The sequence below is a fragment of the Sciurus carolinensis genome, unplaced genomic scaffold, assembly GCF_902686445.1.
Source record: "Sciurus carolinensis unplaced genomic scaffold, mSciCar1.2, whole genome shotgun sequence".
Classification (NCBI taxonomy): domain Eukaryota; kingdom Metazoa; phylum Chordata; class Mammalia; order Rodentia; family Sciuridae; genus Sciurus; species Sciurus carolinensis.
Genome location: NW_025920289.1, coordinates 144,453 through 164,075, shown reverse-complemented (window position 1 = coordinate 164,075; position 19,623 = coordinate 144,453). Strand labels below are relative to the sequence as shown.

The 19,623-nt window shown below is 38.9% G+C and overlaps 1 protein-coding gene across 1 annotated transcript in view; it reads left to right on the top strand.

Moving 5' to 3' along the window:
* The window catches only part of LOC124975508 (olfactory receptor 13A1-like), a 39,540-nt gene extending 20,421 nt beyond the window's left edge, over positions 1–19,119 (top strand). The window contains exons 2-3 of the mRNA XM_047538194.1: positions 14,443–14,656; positions 17,250–19,119. Coding sequence (XP_047394150.1) covers positions 17,262–18,248 — 987 coding nt within the window. The 5' untranslated portion in view covers positions 14,443–14,656; positions 17,250–17,261 and the 3' untranslated portion in view covers positions 18,249–19,119. The remainder of the gene's footprint in view (positions 1–14,442; positions 14,657–17,249) is intronic.
* The last annotated feature ends 504 nt before the right edge of the window (positions 19,120–19,623 follow it).

Genomic DNA, 19,623 nt, shown 5'->3' with positions numbered 1-19,623 from the left:
CATACATATTTATAATTGTTCTACTTTTCTGTTGAATTGACATGTTTATATATGATATCACTGTCTCTTGTAACTAAAAAGTTTATTTGGGGCTCACAGTTTCACAGTTTATTTGTCTGATGTTAGTATAGCCAACTCTGCTCTCTTGTATTTTCCGTTGCATAAGATATATTTTTCCATTCTTTCTTCTTCAACCTATGTGTTTCCTTAGAATCAGTTGGACTAAAATGAATCTATTTCCAATTGTCTTTTACCACCACATCCAGTATTCTGGTAGTGCCTGAAGGCTTAAATTCAGTCACACAATGCATAATAGTATTTCATTTAGTGACAATGACCACAACATTCATCCTGTAAGACTTTAGAGCCTAGTGACATGGTAGATATCTCAGTTTAAGTATGTTGTAATGTTCATGCAACAAGAAAATCACATAATGCTATATTTCTCAAAATGTATCACTCTCCTTGAATGATACATGGTCATACTCAAATATACCGTCTTGCTATTTGCGTTCTGTTTGTCTCATCTATTCTTCATCTATTATTGCCATTTCTTGCCTTCTATTGCATTACTAGTGTGTTTTTGTGATTTCATTTTGTTTCAGTAAGCTTTTTTGTTGCTGTAACCAAAACACCTGACAAGTACAACTTACAGGAGGGAAATTTTATTTGGGGCTGAGGTTTCAGAGGTCTCAGTACTTGTATGGTGGACTCCATTTCACTCGACTGAAAGTGTAGCAGCACAACCCTGGGGAAGGACCCAGTGGAGTAAAGCTGCTCAGTTCATGGTGGGGTCAGGATTTAGAGGGGGAGGGGCCACAGGGAAGTTAACACCCTTCCAGGGCACAACTCCAATGACCCTCATTCTTCATGCCCCACCTGCCTACCATCAGCACAAGGTCCATTCAAACTAGGATAGACTGAGTAGGTTACAGGTCTCACAATCCATTTATTTTACTTCTGACATTTCTGCATTAACAGAAATTTTGGGGGGGATCTTTTCAACTTTTTATCCAAACCATAACATATGATTTCCAATTTGGGCTTCTTAATTATAACTGTATATTTAAGGTATCATGGTGATTACTTTAGATTTTATAGTATTTATCTTTAATTTGTCACAGATTACCTCAAGTGATACCATACCATTTTAATATATAGTATAAGAACATTATGACAGTATAATTTCATTTCTTTAGAGGTGGAATTTTTGTCATTATTGTTCATTTTACTTTTGCATATGGTATTAAACCCTATCATACCCTGTTACTATTTTTCTATAAGTAGTAGTAAATTTTTCAGTTATTTAAATAAGAAATAAAGTACTACATTTAGTCCCTGTTATAGATTAGATATGAAGTGTCCCCTAAAAGTTCATGTGAAAGATAATTTAGAGGTGAAATGATTGAGTTATGAGATACTTAACATAATCAGTGCATTAATCCCCTGATAGGGATTAACTAGGTGGTAACACTAGGCAGCTAGAGTATGGTTGAAGGAGGTATGTCAAGAGGGTGTGTTTTGTGGGTGTAGATTTTGGGCTGGAGAGTGAAACACTGCCCCCGCTTTCTCTCTCCCCCTACTTCCTGGTGCCACGTCCTCAGTTGCTTTCCTCTGCCACACCCTTCCGTCATGATGTTCTGCCTCAAGATGTTCTCCTCCATTCCTGATGAATGGAGTTGGACCTCTATGAACAGAGACTTCTGAAACTCTGAATCCCAAAATAAACTTTTCCTCCTTAAAATTGTTCTTTCCAGGTCTTTTAGTCACAGCAGCAAAAAACTGACTAAAATGGAGCCAGAGTTACACTTTTTTATTCATTTTACATTTCTTTCTTAAAATACAAATTTCCATGATAGAACTTTCCTTCTCACTAAAGGGTAATATTTCTTGTTGTGTATGTGTTCTGCTGATGAATTTGTTTAGTTTATTTTTCAAAAGTAATTTCATCTTTATTTTTGAAAATTACTTTTACTAGATATAAAATTCTACATTGACATTTTTCATTCAGTTCTTTAAGGATGTTTTCCCACTGTTCTTGTATGCATTGATTTTTAGAGAAATTCTTTCTTTGTCTCTGTGTATTCAATGTTGTTTTATTTTTTCACTTTGTTTTTCTCTTTAATGCTGGTTTTAAAGCATGTGTCTTGATGTGATTTCTTCATGCTTCTCGTGTTCAGGGTTCACTGAACTTATTAGACATATAGGTTATATTTGTCATTAAATTTGAAAAGCATTAGTCATTATTCACACAAATATTTTTTCATGTTCTTTTACTGTTCAAGCACAGGGTCTAATGACACATATATCAGGATATTTGAAGGTGCCTTAGAGCTCACTTATGCACTGTTCTTATGTTTTTGTTTTTCCAGTCTGTTTCATTTGGGCAGACTTGTTGCTGTTTTCTAATTCTAATTTACTAATTTTTTTTCTGCAATGTCTAATACGCTGTTAATCTCATCTAGCATATTATTAACTTCAGTCTTTGTAGTTTGTACCTCTAAAGATTCAATCATTTCATACGTCTTTGCTTCTCCTTAATGTGGTTAATCTAACATATGGGATATAGTTATAACTATTTTAATGTCTTTGTCCGCTCATGTCATTATTTTTGTCATTTCTCAGTTGATTTTTCTTCCTTTGGGCAAACTATCCTCCTTAGCAGGTATGGTCTGCAAATTATCCCATGCTTGGGATGATGACAAGGTTCTGGGGTGATCTGGAAATGTACAGAAAGTACCAATGCTGAACACTTTGTTTTAGGGGGGAAATGAGCTTTTCTGGATATTTTGCTGGTTTCTTATAGAATCAGCACAGAGGATGGGGTTTCATAAAATCTGAGATAAAATTTAAAAAGATGCAGAAAGAGGTAGGAAAAAACAAGTTAAGAATCTCTGATAGGATCATATTTCTCTCCTCAGGAACGTAGGAGGCAAAGTCAATAATTGATTGTGGGGGAATTAAGGAAGAGGGAGGACTTAAAGAATTTAAAATGTACTAAGGTCATGGCTGGATAATGAGATATGAGTTTAAAAGTATTGAAGGCCATGTTTAATAGCTGGTCTCCATTGATGTTAGGACATAAGCCTAGGAAAGGTGCGCAGTGAAACTGTCCATTCAGGATTCCTTATTAATTCTCTATGTCCCTCTGTTTTCCAAAACTTCCAAGCAGCTCTATGGCCAGCAGTCTCCCTGTCAGCTGGGCCTGGCAGGTCAGATGCAAGCCACATCTCTGCTTAGCACTGTTGATCACATGACACTGAATGAGGCTCTACATAACCTCTCTGAGTCCTCTTGCTTTGGGACTATTTGTGAATGTTACTTAAGGAGATTAGATATCTTACATTCATTTTCTTGATTTTCTCTCTTACTGTAGGTGTTGATCATTTCACTTTTCCCTTCCTTACAGTATAACTATATAATAAATCACCCTTTCTTTTTTGAATCTCAATTCTATTTTTTTATTGTAAACAAATGGGATACATGTTGTTTCTCTGTTTGTACATGGAGTCAAGGCATACCATTTGTGTAATAATAAATTTACATAGGGTAATGTTGGTTGATTCATTCTGTTATTTTTTCACTTCCCCCCACCCCTGCCACCCCTCTTTTCCCTCTATACAGTCCATCCTTCCTCCATTCTTGCCCCCGTCCCTAACCCTAACTCTAAACCTAACACTAACCCCTCCCACCCCCCATTATGTGTCATCATCCACTTGTTAGCGATATCATTCGTCCTCTGGTTTTTTGAGATTGGCTTATCTCACTTAGCATGATATTCTCCAATTTCATCCATTTGCCTGCAAATGCCATAATTTTATCATTCTTTATGGCTGAGTAATATTCCATTGTATATATATACCACAGTTTCTTTATCCATTCATCAATTGAAGGACATCAATTTTATCATTCTTTATGGCTGAGTAATATTCCATTGTATATATATACCACAGTTTCTTTATCCATTCATCAATTGAAGGACATCTAGGTTGGTTCCACAATCTGGCTATGGTGAATTGAGCAGCTATGAACATTGATGTGGCTGTATCTCTGTAGTATGCTGATTTTAAGTTCTTTGGGTATAGGCCAAGGAGTGGGATAGCTGGGTCAAATGGTGGTTCCATTCCAAGTTTTCTAAAGAGTCTCCACACTGCTTTCCACAGTGGCTGCACTAATTTGCAGCCCCACCAGCAATGTATGAGCATACCTTTCTCCCCACATCCTCGCCAACACCTGTTGTTGTTTGTATTCTTTTTTTTTTCACTCCTTTTTTTTTTGTAAACAAATGAGATACATGTTGTTTCTCTGTTTGTTCATGGCGTAAAGGCATACCATTTGTGTAATCATAAATTTACATAGGGTAATGTTGGTTGATTCATTCTGTTATTTTTTCACTTCCCCTCCACCCTTCCCACCCCTATTTTCCCTGTATACAGTCCTTCCTTCCTCCATTCTTGCCCCCCTCCCTAACCCTAACTCTAACCCTAACACTAAGCCCTCCCACCCCCCATTATGTGTCATCATACACTTATTAGCGATATCATTTGTCCTTTGGTTTCTTGAGATTGGCTTATCTCACTTAGCATGATATTCTCCAATTTCATCCATTTGCCTGCAAATGCCATAATTTTATCATTCTTTATGGCTGAGTAATATTCCATTGTATATATATACCACAGTTTCTTTATCCATTCATCAATTGAAGGACATCTAGGTTGGTTCCACAATCTGGCTATTGTGAACTGAGCAGCTATGAATATTGATGTGGCTGTATCTCTGTTATATGCTGATGTTAAGTCCTTTGGGTATACGCAAAGGAGTGGGATAGCTGGGTCAAATGGTGGTTCCATTCCAAGTTTTCTAAGGAGTCTCTACACTGCTTTCCAGAGTGGCTGCACTAATTTGAAGCCCCACCAGCAATGTGTGAGTATACCTTTCTCCCCACATCCTCGCCAACACCTGTTGTTGCTTGTATTCTTAATATTTGCCATTCTAATTGGGGTGAGATGGAATCTTAGGGTGGTTTTGATTTGCATTTCTCTTATTACTAGGGATGTTGAACATTTTTCCATATGTTTGTTGATTGCTTGTAGATCTTCTTCTGTGAAGTGTCTATTCATTTCCTTAGCCCATTTGTCGATTGGATTATTTGCATTCTTGGTGTAGAGTTTTTTGAGTTCTTTATAGATTCTGGAGATTAGTGCTCTATCTGAAGTATGGGTGGCAAAGATTTTCTCCCACTCTGTAGGCTCTTTCTTCACATTGCGATAGTTTCTTTGCTGAGAGAAAGCTTTTTAGTTTGAATCTATCCCAGTTATTGATTCTTGCTTTTATTTCTTGAGCTATGGGAGTCCTGTTGAGGAAGTCTGGTACTAAGCTGACATGTTGAAGATCTGGACCTCCTTTTTCTTCTATATTCTGCAGGGTCTCTGGTCTGATTCTGAGGTCCTTAATCCATTTTGAGTTTAGTTTCATGCATGATGAGACATAGGGATTTAGATTCATTCTGTTGCATATGGATTTCCAATTCTCCCAGCACCATTTGTTGAAGAGGCTATCTTTTCTCCATTGCATATTTTTGGCCCCTTTGTCTAGTATGAGAAAATTGTATTTATTTGGGTTTGTGTCCATGTCCTCTATTCTGCACCATTGATCTACCTTTCTATTGTGGTACCAATACCAAGCCATTTTTGTTACTGTTGCTTTGTAGTAGAGTTGAAGATCTGGTATTGCGATACCCCCTGCTTCACTCTTTCTGCTAAGGATTGCTTTAGCTATTCTGGGTTTCTTATTCTTCCAGATGAATTTCATAATTGCTTGCTCTATTTCTGCCAGGTACATCATTGGGATTTTAATTGGAATTGCATTGAATCTGTATAGCACTTTTGATAGAATGACGGTTTTGACAATATTAATTCTTCCTATCCAAGAACATGGGAGATCTTTCCATCTTCTAAGGTTTTCTTTAATTTTTTCTTTAGTGTTCTGTAGTTCTCATTGTGGAGTTCTTTCACTTCTTTTGTGAGATTGATTCCCAAGTATTTTATTTTTTTCGATGCTATTGTGATTGGGTAGTTTTCCTAATTTCTCTTTCTGAAGATTCATCACTTATGTATAAAAATGCATTAGATTTATGAGCATTGATCTTATATCCCGCTACTTTACTGAATTCACTTATGAGTTCTAAAAGTTTTCTGGTGGAATTTCCTGGTTCCTCTAAGTTTATAATCATATCATCAGCAAATAGGGATAGTTTGAGCTTCTTTTCCTATTCGTATCCCTTTAATTTCTTTGGTCTGTCTAATTGCTCCGGCTAGAGTTTCAAGGATGATATTGAATAGAAGTGGTGAAAGAGGGCATCCCTGCCTTGTTCCAGTTTTTAGGGGGAATGCTTTCAGTTTTTCACCATTTAGAATGATATTGGCCATGGGCTTAGCATAGATGGCCTTTACCATGTTAAGGAATTTCCCACTATCCCTATTTTTTCTATTGTTTTGAGCATGAAGGGGTGCTGTATTTTATCAAATGCTTTTTCTGCATCTATTGAAATAATCATGTGATTCTTGACTTTAAGTCTATTGATATGGTGAATGACATTTATTGATTTCTGGATGTTGAAGCAATCTTGCATCCCTGGGATGAAACCCGCTTGATCATGGTGCACTATCTTTTTAATATGTTTTTGTATGCGATTTGCTAAAATTTTGTTGAGAATTTTTCGTCGATGTTCATTAAGGATATTGGTCTGAAATTTTCTTTCCTCGATATGTCCCTGTTGGTTTAGGTATCAGGGTAATATTGGCTTCATAGAAAGACTTTGGGAGGTTTCCCTCCTCTTCCATTTTTATGGAATACTTTGAGAAGTATTGGAATGAGCTCTTATTTAAAGGTTTTGTAGAACTTGGCTGAGAACCAATCTGGTCCCGGACTTTTCTTTGTTGGTAGGCTTTTGATGACTTCTATTTCATTACTTGAAATTGGTCTATTTAAATTGTGTATGTCCTCCTCGTTCAGTTTAGGCAATTCATAGGTCTCTAGAAACCTGTTGATGTCTTCGAAAGTTTCTATTTTGTTGGAGTATAGATTTTCAAAAGAGCTTCTAATTATGTTTTGTATTTCAATCATGTCTGTTGTGATATTTCCTTGTTCATTCCGAATTTTGGTGATTTGGGTTTTCTCTCGTCTTCTCTTTGTTAGTGTGGCTAAAGGTTTATCAATTTTGTTTATTTTTTTGAAGAACCAACTATTTAGTTTGTCAATTTTTTGTATTGTTTCTTTTGTTTCAATTTCATTGATTTCATCTCTGAGTTTAACTATTTCCTGTCTTCTACTACTTTTGGTGTTGGTCTGTTCTTCTTTTTCTAGGGCTTTGAGCTGTAGTGTTAGGTCGTTTTGTTGAGTTTTACTTCTTTTATTGAATGCGCTCCATGAAATAAATCTTCCTCTAAGTACTGCTTTCATAGTGTCCCAGAGATTTTGATATGATGTTTCTTTGTTCTCATTTACCTCTAAGAATTTTTTAATTTCCTTCCTAATATCTTCTGTTATCCATTCATCATATAATTGCGTATTGTTTAATCTCCAGGTGTTGTAGTAGTTTCTGTTTTTTACTCTTTCATTTATTTCTAACTTCAATCCATTATGATCTGATAGAATACAAGGTAGTATCTCTATATTCTTTTATTTGCTAACATTAGCTTTGTGGCATAATATATGGTCTATTTTAGAGAAGGATCCATGTGCTGCTGAGAAGAAAGTGTATTCACTCTTCGTTGGATGGTATATTCTATAAATGTCTGTTAAGTCTAAATTATTGATTGTGTTATTGAGATCTATGGTTTCTTTGTTCAATTTTTGTTTGGAAGATCTGTCCAGTGGTGAGAGAGGTGTGTTAAAATCACCTAGTATTATTGTATTATGGTCTATTTGGTTTCTGAAATTGAGAAGGATTTGTTTGACATACATGGATGAGCCACTGTTTAGGGCATAGATGCTTATGATTGTTATATCTTGCTGATTTATGCTTCCCTTAAGCAGAATGAAATGTCCTTCTTTATTCCTTCTGACTAACTTTGGCTTGAAATCCACATTATCTGAAATGAGGATGGATTCCCCATCTTTTTTGCTGAGTCCATGAGCATGGTATGTTTTTCCCCATCATTTCTCCTTTAGTCTATGGGTATCTTTGTTTCTGAGGCGAGTCTCTTGCAGGCAATATATTGTTGGATCTTTCTTTTTAATCCAAACTGCCAGTCTATGTCTTTTGATTGATGAATTCAGGCCATTAACATTCAGGGTTATTATTGAGATATGATTTGTATTCCCGGTCATTTGGCTTATTTTCTTTTATTTATTTATTTATTTATTTTTTTTACTTGACTTGGTTCCTCCTTTATTTGACAATTCTTTTAGGATAATTCCTCCCTTTGCTAATTTGCTTCTTTGTTTTTTATCTCTTCCTCATGGAATATTTTGCTGAGAATGTTTTGTAATGCTGACTTTCTTTTTGTAGATTATTTTAGCTTTTGTTTATCATGGAATGATTTTATTTCATCGTCAAATTTGAAGGTAAGTTTTGCTGGGTATACGATTCTTGGTTGGCATCCATTTCTTTCAGGGCTTGAAAAATGTTGTTCCAGGCCATTCTAGCTTTTAGGGTCTGGATTGAAAAATGTGCTGATATTTGAATTGGTTTTTCCCTGAATGTAATTTGGTTCCTTTCTCTCACAGCCTTTAAAATTCTGTCTTTATTTTGTATGTAGGTATTTTCATTATAATGTGCCTTGGTGTGGGTCTGTTGTAATTTTGTGTATTTGGAGTCCTATAAGCCTCTTGAACTTGATTTTCCATTTCATTCTTCAGATTTGGGAAATTTTCTGAAATTATTTCATTGAATAGATTGTTCATTCCTTTGGTTTGTTTCTCTAAGCCTTCCTCAATCCCAAAAATTCTTAAATTTGGCCTTTTCATGATATCCCATAGTTCTTGGAGATTCTGTTCATGATTTCTTACCATCTTCTCTGTTTGGTCAACTTTGTTTTCAATTTAAATATTTTTTCTTCAATATCTGAGGTTCTCTCTTCCAAGTGTTCTATCCTATTGGTTGTGCTTTCTATGGAGTTCTTAATTTGGTTTATTGTTTCCTTCATTTCAAGGATTTCTGGTTTGTTTTTTTTCAATATCTCCAACTCTTTATTGAAAAGATCTTTTGCTTCCTGTATTTGCTCTTTTAACTGTGGATGGATGTGATCATTCAATGCCTGCATTTGCTCTTTCATCTCATCATTCAATGCCTGCATTTGCTCTTTCATCTCATTGTTTGCTTCCCTGATCATTTTAATTACGTACATTCTGAACTCCCTTTCTGTCATTTCTTCTGCCATGCTGTCATTGGATTTTATTGATGTAACATGTAGATTTGTTTGGGGCATTTTCTTCCCTTGTTTTCTCATATTGTTCAGGAATCAGTGGGTCATTAAGATATTGCAGATTTCCTCTTTTGTCTTATAATGTCCCTTAAGATTTCTAGTATATCCCCTCTTATCCTTCAGTAGACTGAAGTCTTGGAGGAAGTTGATAATGCAGTGCTGCACAAGGAAGCTGCCTCTCTAGGGGTGGTGACCCTCAGGTGGGTTATATTCCCTGCTAGTGGGCAGAGGTGCCTCCACTTATTGACCAATGGTCATCCAAAGGGGAACTAGGCTGCGGGCTGAGGCAAGGCCTCTTTGTGCCTGTGTCTCTGGTTTTACCGTCCTTTTGGGAAAACCTCACCCACCAGGGAAGACTCACCCGGTGGGGAGGTCTTGCTGGTCAGTTCCCCTCCTAGAGTTTTCCCTCAATCTACAACTACTGCCTGGGCTGGGCTGCCTTCCTCTGCAATGTTCCCAGGGGCCTGGACCTACCTCCTGGGCCTGGGAGCCTCACCCTTCACAGATGAGTCTCCTTAGGCTGCCTCTCCTCAGAGAATCTGTCTGCAGTCCTGAAACCTTTGCTCCGCCCCTAAGCATGTCTCTGTGCGGCTCTTCCACCAAGAAGCCTCCTAGGTCCTGGGACCCTGCTCTGCACCTAATCGCCTGGCTATCAGGCCCCTCCTCTGAGCAGCCACCTGGAGCCCCGTACAGTCGCTCCGAGTCCCATCGACCTGCCTCACGCCTCTTCCTCTAGACAGCCGCCCAGTGTCCGGTGCGGTCACTAGGAGTCCAAGCACTCACTGCGCGCCTCCTCCTCCCACCAACTGCCCGTAGCCTTGGGTAGTCACTCTGAGTCCAAGTGACCTGCCCCGTTCCTCCTCCTCCTCCGGGTAGTCCCCCGGGTATTCAGGAGTGGTTGCTCTGAGTCCAAGCGACCCGCCGCACGCCTCCTCTGGGCAGTCGCCTGGAGCTCTGGTGCGGCTGCTCCGAGACCAAGCGATCCACCACGCTCCTCCTCCGGGCAGCCCCCCGTTGTTCAGGAGCGGTTGCTTTGAGTCCAAACAACTCACCACTTGCCTCCTCCTCTGAGCAGCCACCTGGAGCTCTGATTCTGTCACTCCGAGTCCAAGCGACCTGCCGTGCTCCTCCTCCTCCTCTGGGCAGACCCCATTGTTCAGAAGCGGTCTCTCTTGAGTCCAAATAGCTCACCGCGCAGCTCCTCCTCTTGCAACTGCCTGTAGCTCTGGTGCAGTCACTCTGAGTCGAAGCGACCTGCCGTGCTCCTCCTCCTTCTCCTCCGGGCAGCTCCCTGGGTTCAGGAGCGGTCGCTCTGAGTTCAAACAGCTCGCTGCACAGCTCCTCCTCTGGCAACCACCTGGAGTTCTGGTGCAGTTACTCCGAGTCCAAGTGACCCACCGCGCTCCTCCTCCTCATCCTCTGGGCAGGCCCCGGTGTTCAGGAGCGGTCGCTCATAGTCCAAACAGCTCACCGCGCAGCTCCTCCTCTGGGCAGCCGCCCAGAGCCCCAGTGGTTGCTCCGAGTCCAAGCGCTGTGCTGAGCGGCCTTCACTTCGATGCTCCAAGTTGTCTGAGTTCACTGCTCCAGCGGGGGAAGGGGTGTCTCCTTAGGTAACTCTACTTCACAAAGTTCCATGCGTTCCAGGACTACTGCCCCATCCGGGACGTGTCCCCAATGGGAGAGACTCACCCGGCTGCTTTGATTTGTCCCAAGTCTCTCAATATCTCCTCTTTTGAATCCTGAGTCCTGAAGCAACATGAAATGCAGTCACCCTCTAGTCCGCCATCTTGAAATCCGTCTGAATCTCAATTGTTAAGAATAGCATTTAAAATTCACTATTGTATCCAGGATTTTTTTTTTCCAATCCTATATCTCTAATTTCCTATTCCATGTTTGTAGCAATTTTTAATTTTTTCCAAAAATCAATCTTCCCATTTTCATGTACATGTATCTTCCCAATTTGGCTACATCTACCAGCCTTCCTTGCAGCTGAGGCAACATAAGTACAATTTTTGCCACTCAAATGTGGACAGAAGTTCTGTGTGTAACATCTGTCTCACGTGCATAAAATAAAGTGCATTTCTTGAATTTTCTGTTTCGTCACTTCTTTTATGAGGTGACATGTAGAGCTTATGGCAATTTCATTATGACAAACCTAACAACAACCTACAAGATCAAGAATATTGACTTGGAAGGAAACTGGGTTCTTGAATGACTTAAAGGATCAAGGCTACCTCATCGATCTGAAAATTTTCCCATGACTCATGAGCACTTTAAATAGTTGGGTGAGAGAAAAAAATTACGACACTATGTATTTGGGTCTCTTTGTAATTACAGTTTGGCCTTTACCCTAATTAATTTGTACACATTTATTCCAGAATGGCAACATATTGTTAACATCTCAGGAAGAAAATCTCTTGCTTACATATCTTTTATCTTGTTGAAAAAAAAGAGGTCTTTGGTTTGGATTTCACAACAAAATGGTAGAATTTTTCTTTTTAATTATTTCTACTAAGGATCCATCTCCAATGACACCTAACATAGTTTCTAAAATGGATTCATATACATCAGTCTACTCCAAATAAAAATCATGAATATAGGTATTATTAATCTCATTCTATCAAGGAAAACAACTGGGATACAAAGAGATCATAAGATTTATACAAATTCATACAGCTATTAAATGACAAGGGTCATGCCCAAAGCCATTAGTGGGGTAATTAGTTTAGTTCTTGTTCCTAGGATATGATCTTGGTAAATTAAACTATAGTTATTAATAACAAACCCACTTAATTTTTCAGTCAAACAAATCAGCCAGAGAATCCACAATTTTGTGTTGAATTATGTGTTAAGTACTAGTTATGTTTGAGTACATTCCTGGAATGATAGAAAATAGATATTCATCCTTTGCTTGCTAGCAGAAAAAATTATATATATATACATGTATATGTATGTATGCTTTTGCACATGTGTATGTGTGTGAAAACATTGACCAGCTCTTTTCATGTATTACATACTGTGATAATGATATGTCTTTTTGTTATTATTATTATTATTATTAATTAGACTTTAGGGTTTAAGACACTCACCAAAATCACACAACCTTTAGTATTCAAGATGAATTTTGACCCTGGGTCTGTAAAGATTCTGAAGCCCATGGTGCCACCAAAGCTTGGTGGGGACTTCTGAATGTGACAGAGGCTTAGCAGGCAGGGAACATTTCCCTCAGGGAATCAGGGATGGTGTGACTGAGGAGATGGTCTAGGATTTGGGTGGAATTTGCACACAGGGAGAAGATAATAGGGATAGGGGAAGGGAAGAAGGCAGGAGGCAGGAACCTGAAGTTTGAGCGAGGTCCACCAAGAGGGCAGCTCTGTGAGCAGAAGTGGGTTTTGCCAAGGAATTCAGGGGTGTTTGCAGCTTGACCCTCATTTCCATGGAAGGCAGTCAGGAATCTAGCTTCTGGTCCATCACTCTCTCCTCAGTTCCTTGGTGTGAACACATTTTCCTGAGCACCAGAGCCCTGCTGTGGTTACTCTGAGCTGGGACAATTGTGGTCCTGTGTTTCCCCACAGAAGTTTACACCGTTTTTCCCCACATTGGATCAAAGCTTGAACTGGCCTTTGGGTGAACACGCATGACAGCCAAGTTCCCAGCAAATAGGGACTTAAAATTTAATTGCTCCTTCAGGGTCTACTTAGAGTATTGGCTATGACCATTTGTTCCCAAGTGACTCCCACAGACAGGGAGAGATGTTGCTATAGTTACGTCCAAATTCTGTGACAAGATCAGCTTAAATGTGGGAAGGAAGCTGTAACTGTCTAGACTGTGTCACGGGTTGTACACACTGACACCTCCATTGTGGTTGACAGAGAGAGGAAAGCCATACACAAGATCTGTTAGCTCCACAAAGGTGAAATAAAAATTTCAAGATAGTTGTGAATATTCTGAGTTGGGTTCATTCTATTTGGTGTTATAAAAATAGGAAAATTCTACTTGTAACACTGTCTGCTTAGAATGGGCCTTTAACTGTAAGTAGACCCGCTGATTTTATTTTGGTAATCTAGAGCCAGGAATATTTGAATAGTTTCTTAGGCTATTCCTCTGATAAAGGAAACAACACAAACAAATGGGATGCTAAAACTGACTGAGAATTTAGGATTTCAAATCCATAGCTCAACTCTAAGAATAATCATATAAATTCTTAATTGCTATTTCTTTTTCTTAGTCATTTTTTTTAATAACTCGAGTGTTGGTAATAGAGGCAATTGACAAATTACACAACAAATAACTTTGGACTGAATGCCCAGCCATGGGATTAGATACTAGCTTTGTCACAAATACTCTGTGTGTGAAGGGTTAAGTCACTTAGATTCACTTTGACTTTTTAATAAGCAGGTTGGACAAGGTCATCTTCAAAATGTCTTTCAAATCTAATGATGCATGTTTGAAATGCTGTTATGTTTTTAGTTTCAGTTTTCTTTTATTGAAATATGTTTACAACAGAAATATCTATCTTCACTTGAAATAAAAAGGCACTGGATTTTATATGCTGTTTTTGGAAATCCTTGCATTCCTTAAACATAAAAATAATAAAGTAGTCAACTTTTTCATTGTTAATTAAGTACCTTGAAACAGAAATAATTCTACAATCCTTAACTTATGGAGGCACAGAAAATAAATTGGAACTAATAAAAAATTCCATGAAAAGTAAATTGCATTCCATATAAAATTCAATCTATGTTTAGGAAAAACTCAATATAATGAACATATTAATTGCAGAGATTTTGAGGACACTTATTGTTTTATAAAGTGATGGAAATAACTTATGATATTCTTTTATTTTCTAGGAAGCTTAACCACCAAAATGTGTGATAAGTATAGAAAATAACTACTGTTTTAATATCCTACTGACGTGACTCTGGGGCATCATTGTGTTGTTTGACTTGAACAGGTGTGTATTATTGTTCGAGTGTTATTGCTTGCTATCTAAATTCTTTATTTTTGCCTTCAGATCCTTGGTAATAATTGGTGATGCTTGATGAGAATTAAAGCCAATGTCATCGGAACATCCTGGGATGTTCTTACTTTCAGAGAAGGAATGACTGGCTGAGATCCAGCAGGGACTTCATGGTCATCCTCATGGAAGGAGCCTTGGTGTCCTGACACTTGGACCTCATCATTGACCAGTTGGAGGAGGAGACCATCTACCTAGCCTGGAAATCATAGTGAGTGGATAGCTATCTGAGGGTTAATTTGTTTCCTGAATGTGAATGGGTTTGTGAAAATATTATTGTACCTAACACCTGTTGAAATCCTTCATTTATGTAGCAGGTCCATTTAGATTTTTTTTCCTACACTCACTCTACAGCTGAGTTAAGAGAAACACTGCGTTGAAGCTTCCTTGTATCATAGTTTTTCTTGGTGCCTAGTGATGGCATGTGGCAGACATGACCCACAACTACTCTCTAAGTGTTGGGGTTGGATGCATTTTCCTCCTCCAGACTCTACTTCAGCACTACAGCTCTGGTGTGTCTGTAACATGTGATGTTGGAGTGGACCATGATGACTGGGGAGTCAGGTGCTTAACACCCTGGGGGGATATTAGTGGGAAGTGGAGAAGCATGAGTGGGGTCAAGCCAAGTCTTCCTTTGTAACCTAACTCAGTGGTCCCTGGTGAATGGCAGGAATCATCCCCTAGGTCTTCAGGAAGGATCAAATAAAGTTAGTTCTTTCTCTACATCCCTAAGTCAAACTGGGTGAAAGTAAGTATTCAAGGTTGTTTGTGTTTGTTTTGCCAAACAAAAATGAAATCATCTAAAGCATACCGTGTTTATTTTTACTTACCAAACTCCTTGAGTTGTCCTGATACCTAGCTCCTGGGAAGACTCACAGATGGGACTTCGATGTTTCCATTAGTTCTTCTAGGTCATAATACATTTATGTTTTTCTATTAAAAGAATAGAGGGAGGGATATAACCCAAATCATAGGCCGATATTTCTATAAGCCTCTTAGTATTTTAGTACTTAAAGCATTTCTTGAAGTTTGAACAAAATTGTAATTCTGAATTTAAAATGAAAATGATCTTAATTGTTTTGGTGAGTGGAGTTGAAAAGGTGAAAGCAGACGTGGTACCAAGTTCTTTTTATCTTAACTCTTAGTGTGCACTGTCTTAAGAATAGAAATCATGCTGCTTTCATTCATACTTCATGGTTCTTCAGCATTATTTCAACAAACATGTTTGAAAGCCAAGCATGGGATGGTCCATGAAGGCTGTCGAGAGACAGATGGGGCACATCCATCAACCTGTGAGTGATAGGTGGGTACTTGACCAAGCAGTCCCAAGGAGTGGAGCCAAGTCAGTATAGAATTCTAAGAGGATGTGAGGAGTCTCAAGAGAACTGATAGAAGACTTAAATGAAACACCTGTCTTTTACAAAGGTCAATAATAAGAAAATAGGAAAAAAACAACCATCAAAATCAAGGAAAGTCAATCATATTCCATTCCTATGGCTCAAACTTGGCCTATCACTCACTAGATGTGTGTGTGTGTGTGTGTGTGTGTGTGTGTGTGTGTGTGTGTGTGTATACAATGATTGCTTTAATAGCATTGTCACACAAAGGATATATATGATATATATTTTAATATAGAGACCAAAGTGATCACATTGTACATTTTTTAGCTCTTCTTTTTGTTTTTTCTGAGTTTTTACGAACATACATTGGGGAGTGAATCCACACGGTCTCAACCATTGAGCCACATCTCCCAACCATTTATAAAATTGTATTTAGAGACTGAGTTACCTAGGGTCTTGCTACATTGCTAAGACTCGCTATGAACTCGCAATCCTCCTACCTCAGCCTCCAGAGTTACTGGGCTACATTCCTAAGCCACCATGCCTGACTCATTGTTTATAAAAGTATCAGTAAAACACTTCCAAAGTGCCTTTTTTATAACTGCCCAGCATTATATGGAATCAATATATCATAATAAACTTGCCTTTAAGAGTATAGATTACTTTTTAAATTTCAATCATAAATAGTGCTGTTTTCAGAGCTTGAAGGTGTTTTAAATTATTTCCCTAGGATAAATTTCCAGAAAGAAAACTTTGGTTCAAATGGAACATGTAGTTTTGCATGTTACCAATGACATAACAGTTTTCTTTAATTCCGAATTGATCATTAAAATTAATTTTTTATTTCCTCATTTTTTATTGATGCATTTTAATTGTACATATAGATGGGATTGCTTGTAACACATTCATACTTGCATACAGTATAACAATATCATTTTACAAAGATCACTTCCAAGCATTTCTTCCCTCTCTCCCCACCTCCCATGCCCCCGTCCCTTTCCTGTGATCTCTCTTTGATTTTTAGGAGATCCACCTCCACTGTTGTTTTCCTTTTCCTCTCTGGCTTCTGCGTATGAGAGAAAACATACAACCTTAACCTCTGAGTAACATGATGGTCTCTAGTTCCATCCATTTTCCTGCAAACGCCAACATTTCATTTGAAAGACTCTTCTGGCACCCACACATGCTACTCAATCTTCCTTTTCTAACTTTATCAAAAGATGGATGATAAGAGTTGGATCATTACTTTAATTTGCATTTCTTTGAGGTTGAATGATGCAGGTTAAATTGGCCTCATCTGAACTTTTTATAAACTGGATACTCATGACCTTTGCCTATGTGATATTGATATGTTTATCATAATACATCCTAGTATCTATGCATATTATACATGCCATGTTGTTAGGTTTCATTGAAACATGATAGTAGTGGTATTGAAGATACCTCTCATTTTTCTCTCTTTAGTCCTGAAATCACATGAAACTGTGGGTGAAGATTCTCCTGATAGTCCCAGAACACCCTCTCCACCCAGGGACCATGGGTAACCAGACAATGGTAACAGAGTTTATCCTGCAGGGCTTCTCAGAGCACCCAGAACACCACGTGCTCTTATTCAGTTGTTTTCTCTCCCTCTACTCAGTGGCCCTCACAGGGAACGTCCTCATCATCTTGACCATCACCTTCAACCCTGGGCTCCATACCCCCATGTACTTTTTCCTGTTCAACTTGGCTACTATGGACATTATCTGTACCTCCTCCATCATGCCCAAGGCACTGGAGGGTCTGGTGTCAGAGAAGAGCTTCATATCCTACGGGGGCTGCATGGCACAGCTCTATTTCCTCACATGGTCTGCATCCTCAGAGCTGCTGCTCCTCACTGTCATGGCCTATGACCGGTATGCAGCCATCTGCCACCCACTGCATTACAGCACCAAGATGAGCAAGGCATTCTGCAGCATGCTGGCCACCGGAGTGTGGGTGCTCTGTGCCTTCAACTCAGCCCTCAACACAGGGCTGATGCTGCGTTTGAATTTCTGTGGCCCTAATGTCATTACCCATTTCTTCTGTGAGGCTCCTCCTCTGCTGCTTCTCTCCTGCAGCTCCACCTATGTGAACAGTGTCATGATTGTCCTGGCTGATGCCTTTTATGGCATACTAAACTTCCTCATGACCCTCGTGTCCTATGGGTTCATCATTTCTAGCATCCTGAAGATGAGGACTTCAGAGGGGAAACAGAAAGCCTTCTCCACCTGCTCCTCCCACCTCATTGTGGTGTGCATGTATTACACCGCTGTCTTCTATGCCTACATAAGCCCTGTCTCCAGCTACAGTGCAGAGAAGAGCAAGGTGGCTGGTGTGCTATACACTATGTTGAGTCCTACCCTCAACCCCCTCATCTATACTTTGAGAAACAAGGAGGTCAAAGCAGCTGTTGCCAAGTTCTTCCCCTTCTTCAGAAGTTAGTGTTGGTTTTCAGCAGTTCTTCTTCTTAGAGACTGCAGTTTTAGTGAAATTGACCTTCCTGTGCTGGGTCTGAGGAGCAAGTTTTTGGAATACAAGTAAGTAAGCCTGTCTCTTCCATCCCAGTACAATGTCTGCATGGACAGGCTCGGGATTCTGTTTTCTTTATATTACCTGATGGACGACGGTGGTGGGTTTGAGCCCACAAACTTGTGAGGGGTCTCAAGGTCTGATTCCAAGGTTCTAACTTACTGGGCTACAAAGCTTTCTAGTAGAAGTAAAATGTTTTAGACTTACAGAGTATGAAAATCTTTTCCTTTTCTTTCAAATGTACTATGCTCAAAGTGTAAATACTTAAATCACACCTAGAATTTAGGTGCATGCATCTAAGTGAGTTAGGCAAGATGATTGGAGTCCACAGCATTTGGAGAACTGTCAGACTGAAAAATTGCTTTAGGGTGACCACCTATCTCTAAGAGGATTTTTACTGTCTTACCTCAACTGCTTCCTTTGGAGACCCTTCAACTTTATATTGAAAATTTGATTCTGATTGTAATGTGAACTGTTGCTTCTCTTTTCCCTTTTCTTCTTACTGAGATTTGAGGTAAAACATTATTTTAAGATCAGAACTTTGCCTTGAATGTAAACATTCCACGTATAACAACTGATGTGTGTTTTACGCACCTAGAAAAATTTTCCCCAAGATTTCTCAACCCTTGACTTTGTTTTCAGACCTTGAGGATATGATTACTTCATTGGCCGGGAGTTGAGACAACTGGTATGATTCACTGGTAACAGGAACATTGTAACATTGTTTTCCTCAAATTGTTTCTGAATAAAGTGAGTGAACAAATTCTTTGTGCCCTGTGCTATTAAAAAATGTACAAATATTAAAGTGTCTTTGTTTTTTTCTTTTTTTGTGGTGCCTGGGGATTGGAACCCAGGGCCTTGTGCATGCGAGGCAGGCAATCTACCAACTGGCATGGTATTGGCACCAAAATAGACAGGCAGACCAATGGTACAGAATAGAAGACACAGAGACAAACCCACATAATACAGTAATCTCATACTAGACAAAGGAGCCAAAAACATACAATGGAGAAAAGATAGCCTGTTCAACAAATGGTGCTGGAAAAACTTGAAATCCATGTGCAATAAAATGAAATTAAACCTCTACCTCTCACCATGCACAAAACTCAAGTGAAAATGGATCAAAACAGGAATTAGACCAGAGACCCTGCATCTAATAGAAGGCAAAGCAGGCCCAAATATTCATCATGTTGGCTTAGGATCAGACTTACTCAATAAGACTCCCAAAGCACAAGAAATCAAAGCAAGAATCAATAAATGGGAAGGACTCAAACTAAAAAGCTTTTTC